Below are 26,420 nucleotides of genomic sequence, written 5' to 3' on the forward strand. Positions count from 1 at the left end.
TGTGGTGGAGGTGGATGGGCACCACATGGTTTATATATTTAATTAACATTTTAGTTCTAAATACAAAAATACTGATGTCGGTATGTATAATCTGGAAGGGCCTTTTGTTGTGATTCACAACAGAACCACTTGCACTTTCTATCATACACACATTCATAGTTCTGTCGGTAAAATGGTTTAAATTTGTGTATTTTGATGCAAAACCCTACTTCTGTCACTTCACTTCAATATACCCGTGTCACTATATATATAGTGTAGTAGTTATCACTCATTGTATCAACCCACTCTTCATCTCTCATTAATCATTAGATATGATAAATAGGGTCTGATTTATATATGTGGCTTTGGGATCAAATTCAATACACCAAACCAAACATATATTATTCTTTGTACTCTTGATTTACTACCACCTCATAGATTCCTTGTCCCCGTTGCAAATTTCATTATTTTCTTACTAATTATTTTATTTAATCATCAATACATAAGTGGTCACTTGGTGTATCCGTGAACGCATAATAATAGGTACCAATCACTCCCTCATTATGTGAATTTAAAATCTACTACGACACTATAAAAAACTTTTACCAAAATCATAAAATAAAAACTAATTTTTATAAAACAAAATAATTAGTTACAATATTAATTAAATTAAAAATTATTTTAAAAACTAATCAAAATTAATTTTTAAATTAGTTTATATTATTGTTAAATAGCTTTTAAATTGATATCTAATTAGTTTCTAAAATGATCTTTAAATTAGTTACTATTATAACTAATTATAAAAGTTGGTTTTTATTTCATGATTTTCTTGTAGTGACACCTTCTAACATAACTAGAGGGTTTTCTACGATAATCGGAAGCTTCATGTCTAATTAACGCGACTAAATTTATTATGTTTAAAAAAATTAACAAGACTAATAAGTAATGAAACATTAAGTAATACATTTTTAATGATGATTCAAAATCTTAATTCGGCCTAATAATAAATAATTCATAATAATCATATAAATATGCACAGATTTTGAAAATAAAGTACGTTATCATTTTGTATTAACAGTACCGAATACCAAATATCGAGATTTCACTTGAACATTGAAGCGTCTTTTACATGTATCATCCGAATTTGGATTTCACGAAGACAAGAAGTAAATGAGTGAAAAAAAAGTGTAAAAATCATTTAAAAAAAAGGAAGAAGAAATAAACCAACTAACCGAAACAAAAACGCAAATAGTTTTCTTGGTTCAAACTTGTTCGAAACAGATTTTATTAAAAATTATTTCAAAAATAGTCTCTAAACCATTTTTAAATTAGTTAATAGTTTTATACTTGAATGTTTATCTTAGGGGCAGTTGATACGTAGGCTATGGAGTTTGGAGGGTGATGGAGGGTGGGTCCTGTGGGGAAATATTATTTAATTTCCCGAGGAAACGTGAAGAACAAATTGCAGGCAAAAGGTGTCTGGTTTTTCCCAAAACATACCTGGTCACTGTCGATTGAGATAAAGGGTGAGTGAGGTAGTTATAGTATATTATGGAAAGTGATTAGAAAAGAGTGAAAATAAAAAGATATTTATGAGGGTTTGGAGGAGGTGGCCACGGATTCTACACTGCGGATGAACATGAACATGAACATGAACATCCACATGCCCTTGCCTCAACCTCTGGTCTTTGTGAAGTAAAATGTTGACGTGGAAGTGACCTAGAGATGGAGACATGTTCGGGTGCCGACATGGATTTTGTGAATAGGCTTACTTGTCATCCATCTCACATCTCCCATTCTGTCAATTCATTATCTTTGCCTAACTTTTACACTCAGTAAAAACAAATCAAATATGATTTTATATAAAAAAATAAATTCTTTTGTGTTCATTAGATTTTTATAAAATAAAGTTATGTTTTTAAATTTATCTTTATTTTAATTTTTAGGGTTGTTATTTCTTGAAATGACGTGTCTCGATCTCCCTGTCTGAGATGACCAAGACACTGGCACGACTTTGTTTGTCTGGCCGACCGGTCGAGACATGACGCACCGATCGGCCGCCCGATACGTATGACCATTAACGCTCAAATCAAAGTTAGTGAAGTTAAACCATCATCAAGGATTAGATAATGCAATCCTAAATGTGATTCATTCCACTAATCATATCCAATGAGGTAAGCCCATTAAAATAATATAAATAGCACACATCCCAAGGAACAAGGTAAGTCATTTATTACTGTGCACCTACCTGAATACCAATCACCCGTTTTACTGACTTGAGCGTTGGAGTGCCTTCCGCAGGTAACCCCATTCGGTGTTCACCCAAAATCAAAAACCAAAGGAGAAACACGAAAACGAGAATGACTCCAAGCATCCAACAACTTGCCCGACCGAAGGAATAACCGAAGGAATAAGACGAAAAATTCAATAGTTGTGATAGTAACTGTTTTTATCAGGAACATTAACTTGTAGTCATTTAATAACTGTGGTTAAAAGTGGAATATGGTAGTGCTTTATTTATTTTTTGACCCTATCTTTTTTTATCAATGCACCCAAAAGTAGGGAGAGTTCCATTTACTTTTACGTGTGAACGTGTTCTGCCTCATTTCTACAAACTAATGAAGAAACAATGACTTGGTGGGACAGGACATGCAAGTCGACCGATTTGTGACATCCAATTCTTCAATCTTTCCTTTACTGTTCTGTACTCTTCAATTGAAGGAAGTTCGCATGTTCAAAATCGGTACACTTTAAAAGGAAAACAAATCAAAACGTAAAAGAAAAAGGAAAAGAAAAAAGAGAGGCAGATAGTAGATATATTTTCTCTGATAGAACCATGCGCCGCATGGTCTTCTCTTCAGCATAGCCTTTCAATTATCTAAGTCTCCTTCATATTAATTTTCACAATAATTGATACACTTGTTGCCTATAAATTATCATCTTCTCCACCAATCTTCTCATACCACATTCTTTCTTACACACTCAACCAGAGCTTCATTTAGTTAAACGTACTATTCTTCTTCTGTAAGTAACCCTCCTTATACTTTGCCACTTTTCACTTTCTTCTCTAAATATACCATAGTTTCAACATAATTTTTCAAGGCTCGAAGCAGAGCAGGTTTATTTTCTCAGAAATAAGACGTTATATATGGTTACAAGTTTCTGTGATTCACGTGTTTAAATTCTCGCGCAACATGCTAGTGTCAATGTTTTTTCGTTTAGATGTTTAAAGTTTCTGTTAATTTTTTGTTGTATATGTAAGTTTGGTTATGTTTATATGTATATGACATCTGAAGCTCTAGACGTCATGCACGTAAAACCTATATTTTGTAGCAGCTTTTACACTAGAATTCATCGTAAGCTGCACTTTGGTATCTCATGCTCCTTAGAACTTGTGTGCAGAAGCTGTAACATTAATGCAGAAGTGGGCACATCTGACGGAACTTGAAGGTTATCCAAAACACAATAAAGTAAACATATAGGACTCAGTTCATAGCTGTTAATAAATCCTCCACCAGGTATATATCTATCTAATTTACCTACTACCGCAAGATATTTAATTTATTATTTTTGATAAAATCTTCAACATGAACCATAATTGATAAAACTTTCAAATTCAAAAGTCAACGGATGGAGCCACACCTAAGTCTGACCGATAATTCTGTTTAGATGGGACCATGTGAATCTGTCAACTCACTGACTCAGAAGTAAAATGTAATTAGTATTGTGTGTGGGTAAGTGTTATTGCGTTTACCTGTGTGAAAACAAAAGAACAAAGTTTTGTTACTTGATGTGGTAAAAGTTATGTTCTTTTTGACCAATTCACAGTTTTCATCGTCATCATCATCATTATCTTCTTCTTATAAGAAATACTCTATTTTGGGCATTAATAAATAGTAGTGAAGTAGTGGTACCATATATGGGCTATTCTGGTTTATATATATATAAACAAAGGCAAGCGGAGAGAGCGATAGTATAAAGTTGAAGGGTACAGACATTTCCAATTAGCCACAAATTTAGCATGTTATGGAAAAATCCGAATCCATTGATTATAAAAACAAAGATAGGTTTGATGTTACCGTGCCTTCTCCAAGTTTCCTTTTAACGCTTCCATGGAGACGCAACTCTTTTGTTCCTACCCTAGATACAAAATACACCCGTCTCAAATATTGCTAACCAGAAGCCACCACACATTAATTAATATTGGGGAAATGATTTTTGCAAACCTTAAAGTTTATATTATTATTGATGTAGGTAATGAGTTTAGATATAAATATATATAATAAAGAATAGATTTGTAATTAAATGATATAAAAAAATATTAAAATAATAGTATTGAAATTGTAATGTGATAGTATAAAATAAATGGATTGTCAATATTTAATTATCCGTGTATATATATATATTTATTTATCATCAGCAAAAAATAATAAAATTAAATAGGTATACTTCAGAAGTAATTCAACTTTTATAAAAAAAAAGTAAAAAAATTGAAAAAGTATTTTTTCAAATATATATCACAACCAAAAATGAAACCTCCTACTATGTAACCAAACTCTACCAACTAAAACAAAATTAAAAGGCATCCTAAACTCTCTCTCTCACTATATATATATATATATATATATATATATATATATATATATATATATATATATATATATATATATATATATATATATATATATATATATACATAGAGACACACGGATTCTACAGCTAAAAGTGGGTCTCCATGACCCTCCAAAGGAGAGTGTAGATTCTATGATGAAATCTTAGTTATAGAAATAACTGCTTTATACTAAATAATAAAATGAAATATAGCTAAAAAAATAATTAAGATACTTTTGGATGATGACGGTAGAACCTTGCAATTACTTTTTAAATGCAAGGAATCTTGTACTCTGAACATCACTTAATTGAGCATACTCATTTGAATTGAATAAATTGCAAGGTAGTTTTTTTTTCTTAGATTAAACCAGTTTCAAATACTATAATGATTTTTTTTTAAAAGTCTGGAGAAAGTGATAGAGAAAGCGACACGTGCATCAATGATTGAAAGAGTGCATATAAATGAGATGTATGAATGAAAAGGATGTGTAAAAGCATTAAAATAAGAAGAAAAATTTGTACATAAACATAGGAGTTGTTAAAAGAATATGTGTACGCAGTTAAACAAATAGTTATAGCAAGTGTTGTACTAATAAAATAAATTACCATATATAAAAAAAATAGTATGAAAGTGTATTATATTAATTAATTACGAAACAAACACAATCTAGCAATGGGTTAATCGTTGCATCATTGTCCTTGCTATGACTTTGAAGAAGTTAGTGAGAAGATTAAGTAAATCTGGAATAGATTTAAATAGTTGCGTCAGTGTTACAAACAAATGGATAATCCTAAATATGGCGTGGGGACATGAAATATGTTGTTTTTATGTGTATTGAGTTAGAATTATAAAGTTGATTTTAACTTCATATAAGTTTATTAGGAATGAAGTTTGTACTTAACTTAACATAAATATTTGTTTTTACCAAGAATATAGATATTTTTATTTGTATTGGGGGTTAGAATTTAGCTGTGTGAAAGAAAAGATATAAGAATAAAGTAAATGAATGGATCTGTCTGAAGAAAAAGACATGAAGCGAGCTTTGTCTCCAAAGTCTAAAGCGTTTCGATCGAAGGCGAAATAAACAGAAAAAAGAAAGCAACCAAAAATCAGTTGTCCTTATTATCTCTTTTTGGTGTTCATCAGAGAAAGCCTTCACTCATTTACTTCTCACCTTTTGTATCAGAATGGACTCCGTTTCGGACCCACCCTTTCACGAGGCATACAAGATCCTATTTGATAGGACCCCAGAGAATATTAATGGTTCTGATAACGATTTTCTGGTGGCCGAGGAATGCCAGCTTCCGGTGATCGATCTCAGCCGTTTAGAGGAGAGTGATGAGAGTGTGAGGGAAGAGTGCAAGTCACACATAGCTAGGGCTTCACGGGACTGGGGTTTCTTCCAGGTCGTGAACCATGGTATTTCCAGTGATATTTTCAGCAGGTTGAGATGTGAACAAGAAAAAGTTTTCAGGCAACCCTTTGAGAAGAAGATGAAAGAGGACAAGTTCTTGAACTTCTCCGCCGGAAGCTACCGTTGGGGAACCCCCACTGCCACATGCATTAGACAGTTATCTTGGTCAGAAGCCTTTCATATTCCTCTAACCGATATACTAGGATCCTCTCGATCAAACTCTCTTAGGTACGTCTCATCACTCATCACTTTTTTTTAATCAAGAAGAAAAAGGATAATAATATCTTTCTACATACATCGAAAAACTATAAAGAAATCTCTTATCTTTCTCAACATTACTAACTCATTCTTTCTATTATATTTATTCCTCCTATATCAATACAAACATGTAAATTTCACTTTTCCAGAAGCTGTTCTATACCAGTTTCATTCATAGTAATGCACAATATGTAGTCACTTTTGTTATGTGCACAATTAATTTTCAGAACATTCTTCGGTAGATGAAATTAACTTTTGAAACAAATACCAAACATTTGTTATTTATTTTGCCAAGAGTACTTTAGAGAACTATATCCCTAAATTCTTTTATGGAAGCAAAACAAAGGTGAATGTATGAATTATTTTAGGATGGTGAATAAACATGTTATTTAATGCTTAAGTTATGACATAGATCCAAATTTTATTATTTTTTCTTGCAACTCAAAAGATGGAATTGCATGTTATATGAATATCAGTGAAAACTATGGGTGCATTTAATACCGTAGAGTTCTTCCTGGCAAGAAGGTGTGAAGCACTTAAATGCCACTTTTGTTATATATAATATTCAGTAATGTTTAGTTTCCGTCTGCAAGCATTTATTTGGTGTAAATGAAATGTGGACATATGAAGACCTAGCTTCTTCTCTTTCTAGATTTTTCATAAACAAAGTTGAAATTTTCATTTGGCCCCGTTCAAACCTGAGCTCAGTTTCATTCAGCAGCAGATCTTCTTGCTTTTCACACAGAAAAGCAAAGAATAAGTGGTGTTTTGTCAACTTCTTCCGCCACTATCACAAACTGTTCAGTTGGGTGATGTGTTGACTTGCTTTATTACTGTTATTAATCAGTTCCATGCATTTTATAGTTATCTACAATCTAAACCCACATGACGCAGACATTATTATTTCTTCCTTGCCCCGAACTTGTTCACACAGTTTTGGTATATATGCACATGGTTCCTATACTTTTATGGTTCCCTTGACCTACACATTCTCTAGTTTCTCACGTGAATGTTGCCAATCAGCTGGAGCCGAAAACTCTACAGTCATGGAACACTGACAACATCATTCCATCAATATTTGACTCGATAAAACAATACTATATATAAAGATATTGTTATATATATGGTCATACTTTAAAATTCACCTTTATTGCTATAGGAAAGACAAGTGTAACAAATCAGTTAACGGTGATTGATGAATTTATTTGGATGCATGTTTTTGCAGTTCGACAATTGAACAGTTTGCTACAACAGTTTCGAGCCTTGCACAAACATTAGCCGACATACTGGCGGAGAAAATGGGTCACAAGTCAACCTTCTTTAAGGAGAATTGTTTGGCGAACACCTGCTATCTTCGACTCAACCGATATCCTCCATGCCCTACTGCTTTTGGGATTCACGGTCTCATGCCACACACTGACAGTGACTTTCTCACCATATTATATCAGGATCAGGTTGGAGGTTTGCAATTGGTCAAAGACACAAAATGGATCGCAGTTAAACCAAACCCCGATGCCCTTATAATCAACATTGGTGACTTGTTCCAGGTATTTACTTTTTCTCTTATATTCATATTTCATCTGGACAAAAACTTATCTTATAAATCGGTATTTTATAAGATTGAATTAGACTTAAATTCAATTTCTTAATCTAATATCAGAATCATTTAAAACTTATTTTATTGAGAATTTGTTGGATCTATTATATCATTTCCTATCGGACTGAACCATCTATAATATATATTTTCACGTAAGTGGTAGCTTCGGTGTAAGAAGAGTGTGTTTGGAATTCCAAGTTAACTAAAGATTATGATATTTCATTCATGCTGCAAACTTTAAGTTATAAATAGATTTTAGGTTTAAAGTTTACTTCTTTAGTGTCATTACTCGTTAATTAACGTTAGGCAACTGGTGTGTGTAGGCATGGAGCAACGGGGTGTACAAGAGCGTGGAGCATCGCGTTATGACCAACCCGAAACTAGAGAGGTTCTCTATGGCGTATTTCTTGTGTCCTTCAAATGATACTGTGATAGAGAGTTGCAGAGAGCCCTCTATTTACAGAAAATTCAGCTTTCGGGAGTATAGAAAACAGGTTCGTGATGATGTTCAGAAGTTGGGTACCAAAATAGGCTTGCCCAGGTTTCTCACACACGAAGGAAGTTCGAACATAGCAAGCGCATAATTATGATTATGATTATAAAAGATGTTGTTGTAGGTTACGTTACGTGGTATAAGAGTGAGGAAGGTGGAAGAGAGATAGATCAGTGTACGTTTGGGTTAGCAATAAAAATCTGCAGACTGTGTCAGTATGGTAAATGGTTTCAGTCTGCATGTTTGATGCTGTCTCATTATGTCTGCTGTTCAGCCACAACCTGTAATATATATATATATATATATATATATAGCAGAACTACAATTTCTATTTATTACATGCTCACTACAGAGGGAGCCATTCCCATTCATGTATGTATTCCAATTCAGAACATCATACATATTTATAAACCAAATATATATATGACCAGTGCTCATAAATTTTATTACAATAATATTATTTTTTTGCATTACCATTTTCTTTTATGACTCAAGTAAAGTCTAATCTCGTATAATTTCTATTTTTTCTTTTCTAACTGTTGTTTTTTGGTTTGAATGTATTGATTAAAAATAAGTAATATATTTAGGTTTGTGAGACTATATTTATTTTAGTAGTAGAAAGTTAATGAGAAACTATAATGAATTGTTTATTTTTTTTTTAAGTTTGACCATTTCTAAAATATTTTTATTTATTTATTTTTTATTATTGATAAAAACACAGTTTAGAACATGTCACACTCACAAGCAGGATTTGCCGACTTTGCCCTAGCTTCTGGGAACTGTTTGATGCATGAACATATATAGGTGAAGAGTTCCTATATTAAGATTATTTGTAGGTTTGTTTATTTATTTATTTTTCTTTGTAAACGATTTTTTTTATAGGAATACATATAGGTCAATAATTGGTCTGCTGGATGTTAAAGGTTTTGTTTAACACTCATAACTAGGTTAAAACTTGAAGTAGTAAATTCATTTATGTTATAAGAGACATTTAACTTACATTATTCTTTTTACTTTGAAAATTGCATTCGCATTTACTAATAAGTAAATATGTGTTATTCTTTCAGTGAGTGGGTCTGTTAACAGAACTTAGTAATTACAGACGAACTTTACGAATAACCTTTTAAGCATTATTTTTTATTCGATAAAATCTCAAGAAATGCTATAAGTTTAAATTTTATTCATTTTATTTTATTTTTGAATAAATTAATTCAAACTTTTTACATTTAAATAATAATAATAATAAAAAGTGTTATAAAAGTTGTTTTACATTGAGTGGACTTGCTCGTATTAAATTCTCAAGTAGAAAATATGCTATTTAAATGACTGGTCTCCACAACACAAATCATTATGAAATAGTTTTTGTATAACTTCTGCTATGAAAAAAAGAAAAATTTATACATATGCTAAAGAAAAAGGTTACAATGAAAAGCGTATGAAGGCAACTCTCAAACTTTTTATTTTATTTTTGAAATTGAGATTTGTATAATAATACATAACAAGTGGATTTTCACTTTGGGTTGCAGAAAAGGGTTTAGCATCATATAATAGCGGAAAAGGGTTTGTCATTGAAAGTGACGAAAATATTTTTATAAAATAACAAAAATGACCTTTTATTTAAGGAAGGTGTGAATAAATAAATACTTTTGGAACTTCTTTTTCGAAATATATTTCTGAATTTTGAATTTCTGGAATATATTTTTGAATTTCAAAAATTATTTTTCAGAATGGAGTATCAGATTTTGTGTTCTGAATTTTCTTTTTCAGAATACATTTATAGATTTGAATTTCTGGAACACATTTTTGAATTCTGTAATTTTTTTTCCAAATTGCATTATCAGATTTTGTATTCTGAATTTTCTTTTCCATAATACATTTTTAGATTTTGATTAGAAAGACACATTTTTTAATTCTATAAATTCTTTTACAAAATGTATTTTTAGATTTTGTATCCTGGATTTTCTTTTCTAAAACTAAATTTTGATTTTTGAATTTGGAATTTTCAAATCCAAAATAAAGAATAATTTTGAAAATTTTGAAAGACGTTGGATCACTACAAGAAAATCATGAAGTAGAAACCAATTTGCAGAAATCAAAATAATTAGTTGCAGTAACTAAATTAGAGACCATTTTAGAAACTAAAAAGAAATTTAATTTATTTTTAAATTAGTTTATATTATTTTCTATTATTGTTAAATAGTTTCTAAATTGGTATGTAATTAGCAACCAATGTTTTTGCTACCAAATTGAGAAACTAAATAATTGGTAGTTAAAACCTTTATTTAGTGGGTGCAGTTTATTTAGTGGGTGCAGATTGAAATTTACATGATGGTACAGGAAGAACTTGCCTAATAGCTTCTCAACATGTGAACCCAATATGTGAGCCTAATAGAATGATTTTGAAGACATCCATATGGATGGATCATGGCCCAGAAGCATGTTTGGCTACTTAATTTTACTAAGTTCACATTTAAGGAATTATTTTCTGCACTGATAAAATTTGAACTTGCACCAAATATTCGTGTGAAATGATAAAAGTATCGTTAAAAAGTGGGGGATCCAACTTCTCTTTTCTGGCACATGTTTTCAAATTCGTATTTTTGGAACACTTTTCTGATTTTCAGAATTTTTTTAATATATTTCTGGATTTTTTTTTAAATGTAATTTTTCTATTCCGGAATTATTTTTCCAAAATGAAAATTTAATATTATAATTATTCCACAATTCCATTCAGAACACAAAAATCTATTTTTTTAACTATAGCTATTTAATTTCAAAATAAAGATCAACTGTAGAAATTTTAAAATAGTTCTGATACAGGTGACAATTTATAAATAACAGTAAAATTTCACATTCCTTTGACTTTTCTCATGGTTCCGATTTAAAAATTAAATGTGCATTAAAAGAAAATCATAAAATAAAAACCAATTTTTTAGAGACTAAAATAATTAGTTATAATAGAAACTAAAATAGAGACCATTTTAAAAACAAAAAAAAAATTGGTTTCTAAATTAGTTTCTATTATTTTCTATTATTGTTAAATAGTTTCTAAATTGGTATCTAATTAGCAACTAAGGTTTTAGATACCAATTATTTAGTTTCTAAATTTGGTTTCTAAAACCTTGGTTGCTAATTAGATACTAATTTAGAAACTATTTAACAATAATAGAAAATAATAGAAACTAATTTAGAAACCAAATTTCTTTTTAGTTTCTAAAATGGTCTCTAATTTAGTTATTATTGCAACTAATTATTTTGGTTTCTAGAAATAGATTTTTATTTCATGATTTTCTTATAGTAGTGGTTTGATTAATGGTAAAATGTGGCATAAAAATGGATTAGTGAAAGAAAAACAGAAGCATGAATGCAAGCTCCACTTATGTCCAACTACAACACAACGTTGAAATCAGCATATTTTAGTTGTCATATCAATCTACATCACACGCTGAACATTGACCATTTTGAATCTCTCAGAGTGCTCATTATTCTTTCTACTTCCAAATAACACAAAAATATGAAAACTAAGAGAAAAAGAAAAACTAATTATCAAAATTCAAAATTATATTAAGCAAGAAGAAAAAGAAAAAAAATAGAGAGAAAACTATTTTTCTTCCGTAAGTATTTCTCTTGAAAGAAAATTTTGAGATACAATTGGCACTAAATATAGATGTATATATTTAATGAAGGTATGAAGTTGTTTCATCATGCTATGAGAAATTAGTGTTTTATTAGACTCAGTTTCTATTGGTAGAAACAAAGTGATAAATTGAAAGATGAGATTTGACATGCCTAGAAGAGATAAGTGGAAACGTATGTGGATTTGCAGTTATTTCCACCAAGGTGCACAAACATGTGAAATTTGTCAAATAAACTTAGATCATGTACACCTTTTTTTAAGTTGATTCATTCCAAATTATTTCATATTTTAAAATAAAAGTGTCATGATTAGTGTTGGGTGGGTGTTTAGTGAGAAATGAAGTGTTTAGCTAACTGGAACAGAAACATAGTAAAACGTGACTCTATGATTCTTCCACTAATCCCTGCAAAACACAAACTAAAGGGCCATGTCCTCCATTTACATAAAAAAAATGGAAGATTCCTTCACTCTGTCGAGTAAATTATGTGTTTGTATTTATCTCTTGTAGTTGCCAAAGAGATGACACCTAAAACCAGATTTTAACTGATTCTGACATCATGCTGGCTGAAACTATGTTAGCTTTTGATACTCTGCACTTTTTGTCTTTTTTTTAACTCCTAAGTTTTGGTTCGGAAATGAATAATTTTTTTAGTAGTGTGATAAGAGGTACTTTCTGTCACTGCTTCGAATCACCCGCATATTCATCTGCGCTTTGCTTACTGGTCATGAGAATGAAGTATATGAGCAACATTGTTCCCATGCTAGACCTGCAATTTCAAGCATCCATGAACAAAGTAGAAGCAAAGTAGAAGCGAAGGTAATGGTAATGGATTATGGGAATTGAATCATACACGGTGGCAAAGAAAAGGAGAACCCGTTTAGGATCAAGGGTCCATGAAGAAGGTCTTCTGAAACTATTTCTTCGAGTTATACTACATTTGGTTTCTGTGGGGTTACCAGCACTGATGTTGTTGGTTGTCATAGCAATCTGCTGATACACCAGTGGGTTGATGGAATGATCCATTGACCCTACTGCCATCCCCAGTGTCTTTTCGAGCGTGCAAGACCGAACAAGTGTACCTACGGACAAAAAGGAAAATGATATTTTACAACTTTATAATTCTATATAATTTTTTATCTCATGAACTCTCTAGTACATATATACTGACACGAAAATACATCAAATCTCTAAAATTAGGATATATGGATACAAATTTATGTATTATATAATTATAAATTATATAAATTGACAATAAAGATTTACATGCACAAGTATGTTTCAGATTATTTTTTGGAGCAGAAAAATGTTTTTCATGACTGATTCACGATGATTTGTTTCTTATTTTTATAATCATAATAACAATTTATATAATAAAATTTGAAATTTTAGAAAATTAATGTATTTTTCTTTTTTAAAATTGTGTTAGAACCGTATTTGTTAGTTACTAAGTTGTTCTAAGATAATGCCAATTCTTGTGGCCATAAATGTGGGGTACTCATAAACAACAAACATGCCATTGTGTTGTACTTGTATCAAATTGATTCCCCTAACCAATTTCCCTTTGAGTTGTGCTAGGGTTGACCAAGGACTCTATTTGAGAGTTAAAATGTTCCATTACAGTGACAGGTTCACGGAGTGGGTAGTCCCTTCAAATAGGCCTTCTGAAAACAGATAAAAATAAAACCATCCTAACTAATCTTCAACCACCACTACTGAATAGCAATTGCAACATCCTCATAAAACCACTCTGAGGTCTCATTTGTGTTTGAATGTGAATCCAAAACCTAGTTATGATGACAATTATAATAATAATAATTCAGCAAGGTGAGACTTAACAATCAGGGGACATCCTTGTTGTGATGACACGGGAACAGGTTGGTAATGAAATATTATATCTCATTTACGTATATAAACTAAGGTATGGAGGAGACATTTCAATATGTCACCTATTCATATTTTATACACCAAATAATGGAAACAAACAAGCGTGTAGATAATTCTATTATAATTCTCTTGGTATTTATGATGAGATTAATAAAAAAGATATGGATTTTAGTATATTTATATGTTGGAGTAAAATAAGAAGATGAATAAGAAAGTGGGTTTTGGAAGAGCAATGTGACCTTTTGGTGAGCATATGGCGGGAACTGTATCCTTTCCATAAAGTGTGGCACTGCTATTCACCTTCCTGTCACCCAAACGCAGGGATCCCTTCCTCGAAACACTCTTCTGCTATTTTTTAAGAGTTCAAACAATCAAATATTAAAATCAACTAAATTTAAAACTAAAACCATCATCATTTAAATCCAAAAGAACCATTAAGAACTGATTTTCAAGAGACATAGGTATAATTTTTTATCAAAAAATAATATAAATAAGAACCACTTTAGAAATGATCTAATCTTATATTAGAAGACGACCCAATAGCAGGTGACCTGATAAATTTAACAAATTCTTGTTAAAATGGATTCAAAAATGACTCTGATATCATGTTAAAAAATGGACTTTAAGCCTAACTTAACCTCATTAAAATCTGAAGTTTACACCCACTTATATAATGAAATGTGAAATGTGTTCATTTCTAATCGACTATGTGAAATGTGTTCATTTCTAATCATAGTCGATGTGGAATTTCCAACATTAATCATCACAAAACCTTCCAAATTAGTAGGATACCTCATTAAACTAATACTCACACAAAGAAAGCTAAATTGTTCCATGTTTATATTTCTTTTGGTTACATGGCATGCGAAAACAGAGATTTGAATGGAAGTATTTTAATTGGGACTCCCTTATTTTCCATGCCTTTGATATGGGACTGAATGAATGAGAGTGAAGGAAGTGTTTTTGGTAATTCTTGTTTAATATTTATAAGATTTGTCTTTAATACTGGTTTTGTTAAAATAATTAAGAAATGGGCCAAGGATGTTTACTTAAAAATGAAGATGTTCTCTTGAAAAAAAGTATTTATTCCATGAAAAAAGTATTTTAATGAAATACTTTTTACTTTTGGATTCTAAGAAGGTATATACTAACTCATATCTCAGATTCTAATTAAAGGTATGAATGTAAAAAAAAATATTATTGATAGACTTCTACGATAGTTTTCAATAATTTCAGCATTATTTTTCTCATAAAACATTTACTAGTCAGATCCTTAAGAATTATGCTTGGCTAAAAAAAAAATAGAAAAATAAAAAGACAAAAATAAAGAAAGTTAGAAAATAATAGACTAAGATTGTTGAGTTCCTCGATAGAGTAAAAAGTATGTAAGGAATAGAAAAAAAGTTTTTAAACTGATTAAATTTAAGAAAAATATAGTTTGACAATCCTTAAAAGTTTTGTATAGATAAATTTAGAAATAAATATATATAATAAAGAATAAATTTGTAATTAAATTTTATGAAAATGATTAAAATAATAATATTAAGATTGGTTTTGATTGGACCCTTTCCTTTATAAATGGTGATGCAAATAAACAAAGCATATAGGTCAGAAGAAAGTGGAAATGGTTAAATTAAATAGCCTACCCTAATTACAAGGAATAAATAAGTAAGGTTGAAAATTATAGCTAAAAGATAAATAATGGTGGAAAGAGACATTCATCCAATGGCCGCAAAAGTTTAATGAGTCATTGATAGCGTGTTCTTATTCTTTTTCCCTCTCTCTTCAATTGCTAATAATGCCACCATTTATTATTACGAAACCTAGTGTTCCAAAAAAATGCACAAATAATCTTTCTGGCTTTAAATTACCTATTATACATTAGAACAAGAAACAGAGTGCCCCTGTTTTGCAAGCATAAATGTTATGCTAAGGTTGAAGAAATAAAGTTGTTTTTTGAGAGAAGATAGATACCGTAATTCTCGAATTTGCATTGGTGGGATCTTTGTGGTTCGCGGAAGAAAAGGCATCAATATCAATCACAAAGCTATCGTCTTTCTCGGCACTGTACTCAAATGCGTTTACGTGATCCGAAGATAAAATCACGCTTCCTCTGTTTTTTTCTTCCGAATTCAAAGCCTCAGAACAGGATGATGACAAATCCTGGGAAACATAATGCAAAACTAGTAAAATAGAACAATTACAATTGAATAAAATTGAACAGAGAAGAAGTAAACCGTACCAACTTCGGGATTTCCGCCATCTCAATCAGTTTCCTAAGAGAAGGAAGAAAAGAAAAAGCAAAATTGAAGGAGTATGTATGTTCTTGAGCAGAGATTTGGAGATTGGTGTCAAAAGTATAATAATAAAATAACAGAGAGTGCAGAATAAACACCAATTAGAGGAAAATCAAACACCCGTGAACCATAACTCTGCACTCAGTTATCCCATTCCATTGGTTAGGAAAATCAAACACCCAATAATTAATCAACAAAGAAAAGAAAACCCACTTACAGATATTAACGTAGGGTGCTGTTCTTCTTCTGGATTTCTCTGAAAGAGTGAATCTTTTTATTTGATGGAAGTGAGATGAATAGAGGAGTGAAAAGATGATAAAAAGGGCAGAGAGAGAGAAATAAGAAAGTGAGTTATAAAAAGTGTGTGTTGTGCTTAGAAGTGTATGTTGAAATGGAGAAAGAAATGTGTGGAATGAAAGAGAAACAGAGAGAGCATGAGAGAGCTATGATAATGGGTTTGGTTTGAGGCATCTTTTGGTTCTCTGTTTTTCTTTGAAGTTTTGAACTGCCATGCCATTTAATGAATTACCAATTTCTTATTGTTTAAATTAATCCTAACTTTAAGTTGATTTTGTTTAATAACACACAATGTTAATAATCTAAAATTTATTATTTATCATTCATTACTTATAATGTAATAATTATAAAAGGTGAGTAATTATTATATACTATGAGGATGTTGATGACTTGGTTCCATAGACCTTATCCAAAGAAAATGACATATATTCAAGTTAATGAAATTCAACTTGTTTTATTCCCAAATTTGGTCAACCATCATTCATACACACACATGTATGTATAAAATAATTTATATTCTTCCTTATATATCTCATTTTTAATAAATATTTAAATAAAATTTCAATATCTTCTTAAAGAAATATAATACAATATTAAAATACTAATTTATAATATAAGAGTAAACTTTACAAGTATTCTCCTCAATGCAATGTATTTATTTTATATATTTGAATATATAATAAAATATAAATTATATATACTTAAAAAAATTATAATTAGCAATGTTTTAAATTATATAATTATATTTTAGAGTTGCGATCATTTATGTTACGATACAAGGTTTTTTTATTGATAATTTTTAAATCGTATATTTTATAATTTACATAAACTTTTATATTTTAAATCGTATTATATTCACATTATTATTTTACACAACAACTTGATAAAAATGTTTTAATTACTATAGAATAAGATCAAAAAATACATATTGAATGTTATTTGTATTGCAAGAAAAAGAGTAGAATGATAAACATAAAATGTATTAATTTTAATAATAAATAAGTGTTAGAAATTAAAAAATATATCAGTATGCATAAAATATTAACCTTAAATATGTTTTAACAATTTATGTAATATTAAGTTTATAATTTGCTAATTATAGATCACAATAATAATGATAAAATAATAATAAATAAACAAATAAATAAATTCTAAATCACAAATTGGTCCGTTTTGGGTCAGTAAAAATTTAGGTTATAAAAAAAAATAAGTTCAAGCAACTTGAAATTTTCAGAACTCAAGAGTTAATAAAATGAAATCTATTTTCACAATTCTATCACAAGTAGCATTAACTTATTTTAGTACAAACATATATTTCAAAACTATTTGTTTATAATATAAATATATGAGGTAAATTATTTAATTTTCTCACTCTTTTTAAATTTATATTTAACAAGCAAATACTCGTCAATATCCGGAGAAACAATTTATGTGAATACAAATAACTAAGCTCGTACCTAATTACCATTCTCATTATAAATTACTAGCGGGCACACAGGCGTAAGAGCCCTGTGTATCCACATTTTTTTTAATTTTTTTATATAATTAAATATAAAATTTAATCAAATTAAATAATATATTATTATTTATATTAATTTTTTATTATTTATATTTATATTTATTTTTAATTAAATATGTTTAAAATAAGATAAATAAAAGAGATAAAATATGAAAAAAATTAGCAATACACAATTTCAGAATCTCAACATTAGGATAATATTGAGGAGACAGAAGAACAACAATACAGTTTCAGAATCTCAAAATTAGGATTTTGGAGACATTAACATGTTTTTATATTATTTCTCTCTCACAGTTCTCTTATATATCACTCTTTCAGAATCTCAAAATTAAGATTTTGGAGGATTTTGGAGACATATGTTTTTATATTATTTCTCTTTCACAGTTTTTTTATATATCACTCTTTTTGCCTAAAAAAAGAGTAACCGTCCATAAATCCACATTTCACCCCTTTCTCTCCACTTTTTCCTAATGAAAGGCACCAATCTCTCAACTCTCTACACTCTCATGCTAGGTGATAACAAAAAATAAAATTACCGTATCAATCTCTCCATTAAGTGAGAACAAATAAAATATTTTACTTCCAAATGATACATCAAAATATATTAATTTTTTCAAAATAATATTAATTATTTATTTTAAAACATTAATAATCAACACCCTTTTTAACACTACTTTAATAATCAGCACCCTTTTTCTATAAAATCTCAAACTAACAGGGAATAAAAAAAATTAAAAAAACAAATAATAAACTTGTATCTATTGATTTTATTTTATTTTGTTAATTTTTTTTTGTTTTAAAAAAATTAAAATCTACTAACGTTTCTGTTATTACACAACAATTAAATATACACATTTTTATATTACAGAAATATTGAACAAAAACAATTTAAAAAATGAATGATCCCATTAGAACTCAGATCAACTCAAAGATAATGGTATTTTAAAAAAAGGTTGATATAGTTACGGAAAAGGAGAGAGACGTAAATAATAAATTATTATAAAAGAACAAACAAAAAAAGATAAAAATGGAAGAGGAGAGAGAGACTAAATAATAAATTATTATAGAAGAAACAAAAGAAAAAAAGATAGAAAAGGAAAAGAAGAGAGAAAAGGAAAAGAAGAGAGAGACGTAAATAATAAATTATTATAGAAGAACATTATTATAGAAGAACGAACCAAAAAAAAAGGATAGAAAGGGAAGGGGAGACAAAGATGTAAATAATAAATTATTATAAAAGAACATTATTATAGAAGAATGAACCGAAAAAAAGAAGATATAAAGGTAAGAGGAGACAAAGAGGTAAATAATAAATTATTATAAAAGAACGAATCGAAACAAAAAAAAATAGAAAGGGGAGTTGTTATGGCATTAGTAAGCGGCAGTAGCGTGCCCCGATTGGAGAGGAGTAGCGTGCACCAATGATCGAGCCATAGAGTTGCGTCTGTCTCCCTTTCATTTAGGTGTCTGACTCAGTGATGGTACCTCTAAATTACATATGTTAAGCCTTCTTTCCAATAATTCCATCGGAACCATTCTTCGTCTTCGTCACTCTCCGTTAAGAGGAAACATACTAACAAAAAGAAGGAACATATAGAAGAACACTTCTCTTTCTTTCACCTTCTTCTTATTCTCCAAAAGTAAAAGTAATAATTTCTTCTGAGAAGGTTGGGTGTTAGTGACTTAAAATAAGGAGTTAAAGGGGGAGCACTATTAAAGTACTTAAAATAAGGAGTTAATAGTTAAAGGGGAATCATGGAGGTTAATCTAAGAAGTGGAGAGTTAAAATATTTATGAAAGAAGTTAAAAAGAAGATGTTACATTTCAAAATTGTTGTCACTACTTTGGCCATTACTCACGTTTCCTAATATTTGTTTCTCTCTCATAATTTCAAAATAAATCATATCTTTCAATTCAAAACCGATAATCTATTTCAAATATTTTTAAAAATAGAAATGACTCAATAACCAAAATAGTGAAATAAAATCAAATATTAATCTAAGGATAAAATAGGAAAAAATTTGAGAGCAGTTAAAGAGGGAATCCCTTTATATATAGGTATAAATATATAGATACAAGAATGACATTACCTTAACAATTCATTTGATAAAACATAAATAACTTAGAAATAGAAGTGAAAATAATAAATAATAAATAAAAATACAACTTTTTATGCACAATATAAATCATTTATCATATAAAATCACGATTAACACTGTTCAACATCTTAAGAGCATCAAGATGAATATTTTTCTTGTAAAATAGGAATTGTGTAGTTTCGTAAAAGTAAGTGAGAAGAAAATTCCTATTAATACGTGAAAAATGTGCTAATTGTGAATAAAATATAAATATCATTACTATTATTATGTTATTACATGTTAAAAAGTTATTTTTCATAATTGATTACCTATATTTTATCTTTTACTATTACACATGATTCAATATTGTAGTAGTATGAGTAATGATATATTCACAATTCAAATTTTTATACAACCAACTTTTAATATTATTATTTTAATATTTTTTTTATATTATTTAATTACAAATTTACTTTTTATTATATATATTTATATATAAACACGTCACATCAAAAGTCATAAAAAAAAAGTTGTATACAAGGGTTCTCAGAACATTCATTTTCCAAGTATTATATCATACTTTGCGTGTCGATAACAGTAATTGGAACTAGTGAAAAAACTATAATCCACACAGAACACACAAAACTATATTCCTCTCTTTTGATTCGGACACATTCAGTAGATAAAGGGTGTTCAGAACAACATAATATTCTTTCTATATGAAGGTTGGAGCATCTGAAGCTTGCAATTTCTCCCTGGGACGTATTGCTCATGCTTAAGAAATGCATATATTCTTCCCTCATTCATACTTCAGCAGAACATGCCAACCCTTTGACATTCTTTAACGACAAGAACCTGCTGCACCATTCACCACTCTCTGATGAAAATTAACATGCAGACATTTTTCTCAAGGAAGTGTAAATACCAGAGTTTCTACATATGGCTTTTAAAAGTGATGGGCCTGTTAGGCCTTGTTGTTCTGTGCCTGTGGCTGGCCTTACGACCCAAGAGTCCCTCCTACTCCATTGTGTCCATCTCGGTGGAGCAGCCCTCCAATTCAAATGGAAATGGTACCATCTCTTACAGTCTTGAAGTCGAAAACTCCAACAAGGACTCGAGCATTTACTATGATGACACAGTATTAAGTTTCTTATATGGGGAGCAAGAGGATGAGGTGGGGCAGACAACTATAGGTGCTTTCCATCAAGAAGGTAGCAACACAAAGGATGTATCTAACACTGTTAATGCCAAACCTCGACCAATGAAGCCTCTCATGAATGCTATCTCAAATGCAACCACAGAGTTAAAAGTGGCTTTGATGACAAGATATCGATACAAGACATGGGGAATAAAGAGCCAGTTCCACGGGTTACACCTCAAAGGTATTCTACCAATTGAATCAAACGGAAAGCTCTCAGGTAAGAATAAAAAGTACCCACTTCACCGCAATTCCAACAAATTAGGAAGGTCCAAAATTTGGCATTGATTCTACAACACCTACAAGATTCTTGCTTCCACTGCGGGTGTAAGCAGAAACAAGAACAAGTTTAGTATCTGATGATGGGTTTGGGATTGATGTGGTTCAGTAGAAGTAAGGTTTTCTCTAGATCATAGTATCTGTAGTATACTGGGCAGAAAACAAAGAATTAGGTACCTGTACATTTTTAAATCTCTTGTAATATGTATTCATGTAATGGTGTGTTGAATGAAACTACATATTGGTTTCAGTATTTATTTTAAGTAATCTTTCAGTTCTCCAAGTGAACAATAATCTATCAGAAATCACAGCACCAAAAGTTCTTCCTGAGGAGAGTATTCAAACTCCACCAACTACATATCAAAATATCATTTTCTGACTTTAAGGACTCCTCACCCGAGTTTGACATCTACTGGCAACTTGTCTACGCCATTGGTGAATTGAGACCTGTAAGGTAGCAAAAGAGGTAATTTGTATATATACCGAACAAGAAATATGCATACCATATTGTAAACTTCAGTAATGCGTATTAAATCATTACAGCTGGAAAGCCACCGTAGTCCCCAGGCTCTTTGATGTCCTTGGTGACAAAACTTGCTGCAGCAAGCCGAACCTGCAAATGCTGTGTAATCAGATATTTCTACTAAACCCTGAGCTCCCAATTTCCCAAAAGTAAAAACAGTACAACAGCAACTGAGTTTATATTTATTGCAGTCAAATAGTTGATTAATATATATTTATCATCCCTTTGTATGGAAGAAAAAAATAGAAGGAATGAAAAAGAGAGAGATAGAAACGAAACGAGTAGAACAAAACATTATTTGGTTGAAAATAAATGAGTGGAAAGAAAAATAATTTTATCTACGATTAATTTTATGGATTATTTATTATGTATTACTTATACTATTATTTTTAATTATTTCTTCTTCTTATTATTCTTATAATAACAAAAACAAAAGAATTAAAAAAATAATCGATTATGTTAGTCTGGGTGGCCAACTTTCATTCATGGGAAAGGTGGCAATGGGAACCATCCCCTTCTTTGTCCTCTTTCTTTCAAACATCACTCCAACCCAACCACCCGATTTCCACTCCTTTCCTTTCCCCTTCTCACATCAGCGCTACCAAATGGAGGCTTAGGAAAGCAAAGAATCAAAGAATTACAGGTTGCACTGAGCAGTGAGTACCATGAAGTTGCAAATTATGCTCCTCATAGAATACTCAGATGAAAGAACAGGATATAAAAGTTCAGATAACCAACTTGAATTGTATCTATTCCCATTGTCTTTGAAGACTTTTACTCTACCACTTTCCTAAACCTATCTAGTTGATGTCCATGTATTCATTCACTAATAACTAATCACTAGCCATCCTCAATGCACCGAGGCTGAGAGGTTAGCCTAGTAAGATCAGGAAACAAATACATACCTTTGATACGATGGATACATGATCTCGCACTGCTACCCTTCCTCCCATAGTCACATAATCTCCTATGCTGAACACACCAGAGTACCAGATTTGCAACTCAGAATAAATTCAAAAGCCTCATCTAGAAATGTAATTCCAATAGAAAATTAATTTAACCACAAATGAATGAAGATAACATACGTTGCTGAACCTGCAATCCCAACTTGTCCACAAAGCAAACAATTCGTCCCAATTACTACATTATGGCCAATCTGCAGAACCAATCAAAACAAAAGAGAAATTCTAGTTCGTTCAGTTAATAATTATGAAAAACCTAAATGCTAACCTGAACTAAATTATCTATCTTTGAATTGTCTCCAATAACTGTATCTCTCCAGCTGCATAAACAAAGAGTGGGTAAAATTTGAAATAAAGCAAGTAAAAAAACCAGAACACATTTACACATGATTAAGCAAAAAATAAAATCGTTAAATCACTAACCTGCCTCTGTCAATGCATGTATTTGAACCAATTTCGACATTGTTCCCTATTATTACATTCAATGTCTGACAGATTTAGCAACAAAAAATCAAATTAATTAATACGTCTAGGTCAAACTAAGCAAGGTAAATGCTAAATATGGAAGAATATAGTTTTAGAAAACACTAGTCAGCATACAGAATTTAAAATCAATTTGCAATAAGATAGACATGCAACCAACCTGAGGCTTTTTTATCATATTACCCTCATCATCCACATAAAATCCAAATCCTACATGTCAAATACATCAATATCATCACATATAAACTGATCTTACGAAAGAAATGTCCCACATTAAATTAGTTTACTTAAAATATGCATGTATCAGCTATTCAAAACTAAGCATCATCCGGGGAAAAAGGTAAAATATCTCTGAACTACACATATTATAATTGTTTCTCGCAATGCGGCATGGTTCGTACTAGGACTGTTATTCTTTCTTCAAGTGCACAGACAAGGAGACTAAGAATCCAGCTTTACCATCTTGACCAATGCTGACGCCATTGTGGATTACACATGAATCACCAATACAGCAATTACTAAGTGCGACATTATACCTGGAAAAGTATAGAAGGATCAAAACCACATCAACATTACAAATACAAATTATTTTGCATCAGATATGACTAACATAAGTGCGATTTAAAAATCCATATAAACAAGTGATAACACGTAAGCACGCACATAAGCCTCGATGAAGGAAGAGAACATCCTCCAATTTAAGTTATAAGCATATAACCTTAACCAATTATTTCAAATCATGATATTACAAGTCAGAAAACAATGAAAGCAGTTTATACTTTATACCTCAAACCTATATAGTAGCATCATATTGGTACTTTTCACACTCAGCTTCTACCTTCTATAACACCATACAAACATATGCTTCCAGTGCAGAGTGCAAACCTACCAAGTAATAGCTAAACAAGCATCCAAGTCTATTACAAATTAAAGGCTAAAAGCAATACTTAAGAGAAGCAACCAAGCTAATAAAGAGTTTAAAGCGAAAACGACACGATTATCAAACAATGATACTGTTGGGACAAAGTTGCATAAGTTTGTGACACAGAGAAAGGAACGCATACCCTATCTTTGTTGAATGAGCAACGGTAACAGAAGGCCCAACAATAGTTCCAGAACCTATACGAACATTTGGACCAACAACAGATTCTGAATGAACTACAGCGCCAACCTCTACAAGTGCTGTGGAGTCAATACAAGCTGACTCGTGGAAAGTGCCACCACCATTATTCCACTTATGAAATTTATCACTAAAAGTAGCATCCTCTGATCTTGAAACACAAGACAAGGTAAAATAGAATCAATTATCGAAAAGATGAAACAGAAGATATATTAAGAAATATACGGAATGATCATTCACCTGGAGAAGCAGAAAAAGCGGAGAAATGACGAGGAGGAGAGAAAATACAGTGGAAGTTTAGATTTTGATTGAGTTTGAGAAAAGGGGGTTGAAGAGGAACAAGCAAAGGCGAGTAATCTCCTTCCAGCCATAGTCATCGCACGAATCACTTGGTCTGGTACGAAACAACAACCAGAACAAGTGTTCGTTACAAAGTGGATCGGAGCTCCGACCAATTTGGGGCTTCAAATATACGAGTGATCCAATTTGGGATTCAGTGGGCCACTATACCTCTATAGCTTCTTCACACCTCCGACTGTTCCTTCCTGCACCTTCATACTTTCTTCTCTCACCTCCATAAATTTTCGAAATTCCAAAAATACTCCTTTATAATATTCCGGATTACATAATTCGGAAGTCATTTTTCAAACTTATAATTAGCTTCCGGATTACATAATTCGGAAGTCATTTTTCAAACTTATAATTAGCTTCCAGATTACATAATCCAGAAGTCTATTTTCAGATGCATGATCACTTTCCGGATTACATAATCCGGAAGTCTTATTTAGTTTCTGGATTATGTAATCTGGAAGTCTTTTTTCAAATGAGTTTCTGGATTAAATAATCCGAAAACTATTATATGGAGGTGACACAAGAAGAATAAAAGTGTATTTTCATGTTGTGTATGGAGGTGGCAGAAGAAGATATGGAGGTGCAGGAAGAAATAGTCCACACCTCCGTAACGTCTTCTGCACTTCATAGGTTAGATGAAAAAACCATTTACTCCTTAAAAAATATATTTTGTAGAAAATGTTATTTTTACTATTCACACCTTTACCATCCCTAACACTCTTTATCATAATATGTATTACGAATTCTACACATATTTTTATACCTTCCAAAAGTGTATTATCTGAAATATAATTTTAAATATATTATAAATTGTACAAATTTAAAGGTATTTTTATATTTAAAAATATCTTTTAAATTGTATAATATATTGTAATAAGAAGCTATTACGAATTTTACAATTTAATAAAAAAAAACAAACGAAAAATCTTAACATATACTTAGAAAGTTATGGTATGTGTAAGAAGAATGTATAAAGGTGAAGGTGTAGGAAGAATATACAGAGGTGCGTAGAGAATTTGCCAAAAATATATTATTTTAGCAGAAGTTAGAATTGGAAGAGATAAGTTACTAAGCTTTGTATAAAGTTTGAGAAATTCTCTTTGGTAACTTAATTATCTTTATTTTTTATTATGAAATTAAATTACTTGATTGGCCTTCGCCTTTAAAAATAAGATAGAAAAAGGTTACAACAATAATAATGCAAAATATATACAAGAAGCTGCATGAGGAAAGATGTTCTTTTTTTTCTCGTAATTTATGTATATAATATACTGACAGGGAAGAAACAAAGGAAATACGTATTATTTAATTTTGTATTAGCGTCATTATCTGACAAATTGATTGAATCTTATACATAGGTCAAAACAAAAGTTGTTGAGGTTTCATTTCGTCAACTCTGAATATCTTAATTTTCTTGCTGACGTAGAACAATATTCAA

General features: G+C 30.5%; 3 protein-coding genes across 9 annotated transcripts; 1 reads left to right on the top strand and 2 right to left on the bottom strand.

Annotated features, from left to right (window-relative positions):
• Positions 1–2,758: 2,758 nt before the first annotated feature.
• Positions 2,759–8,610, top strand: LOC137810413 (gibberellin 2-beta-dioxygenase 8). The gene is made up of 5 exons (XM_068611652.2): positions 2,759–3,003; positions 3,382–3,497; positions 5,778–6,233; positions 7,489–7,810; positions 8,184–8,610. The coding sequence occupies exons 3-5, from the start codon at positions 5,779–5,781 to the stop codon at positions 8,442–8,444; spliced, it is 1,038 nt and encodes a 345-aa protein (XP_068467753.1). The 5' UTR covers positions 2,759–3,003; positions 3,382–3,497; position 5,778; the 3' UTR covers positions 8,445–8,610.
• Positions 8,611–12,357: 3,747 nt separating this feature from the next.
• LOC137810414 (uncharacterized) lies at positions 12,358–16,722 on the bottom strand. 3 transcript variants are annotated; one of them, XM_068611654.2, is made up of 6 exons: positions 16,390–16,722; positions 16,118–16,151; positions 15,850–16,038; positions 14,115–14,220; positions 12,842–13,070; positions 12,358–12,757 (listed from the first exon to the last, which is right to left on the bottom strand). In XM_068611654.2, exons 2-6 carry the CDS (start codon positions 16,136–16,138, stop codon positions 12,667–12,669), a joined length of 636 nt encoding a protein of 211 aa, XP_068467755.2. In that variant the 5' UTR covers positions 16,139–16,151; positions 16,390–16,722; the 3' UTR covers positions 12,358–12,666. The 3 variants fall into 3 exon arrangements, with proteins under 3 accessions (XP_068467755.2, XP_068467754.2, XP_090154271.1); XM_068611653.2 differs by having other exon boundaries at positions 14,115–14,223; XM_090298145.1 differs by having other exon boundaries at positions 14,115–14,223; positions 16,118–16,307; positions 16,390–16,526.
• A 3,887-nt stretch (positions 16,723–20,609) lies between these two features.
• Positions 20,610–25,126, bottom strand: LPXD1 (Trimeric LpxA-like enzymes superfamily protein). 5 transcript variants are annotated; one of them, XM_090299347.1, is made up of 11 exons: positions 24,872–25,126; positions 24,576–24,782; positions 23,971–24,047; positions 23,672–23,721; positions 23,452–23,516; positions 23,297–23,348; positions 23,152–23,222; positions 22,972–23,038; positions 22,085–22,156; positions 21,940–21,990; positions 20,610–21,583 (listed from the first exon to the last, which is right to left on the bottom strand). In XM_090299347.1, exons 1-11 carry the CDS (start codon positions 25,006–25,008, stop codon positions 21,443–21,445), a joined length of 990 nt encoding a protein of 329 aa, XP_090155473.1. In that variant the 5' UTR covers positions 25,009–25,126; the 3' UTR covers positions 20,610–21,442. The 5 variants fall into 5 exon arrangements, with proteins under 5 accessions (XP_090155473.1, XP_068467762.2, XP_090155475.1 ...); XM_068611661.2 differs by having other exon boundaries at positions 24,576–24,777; positions 24,872–25,032; XM_090299349.1 differs by having other exon boundaries at positions 23,913–24,047; positions 24,872–25,022.
• Positions 25,127–26,420: the final 1,294 nt, after the last annotated feature.

Source organism: Phaseolus vulgaris, chromosome 2 (genome assembly GCF_051622355.1).
Source record: "Phaseolus vulgaris cultivar YP4 chromosome 2, ASM5162235v1, whole genome shotgun sequence".
Lineage (NCBI taxonomy): Eukaryota > Viridiplantae > Streptophyta > Magnoliopsida > Fabales > Fabaceae > Phaseolus > Phaseolus vulgaris.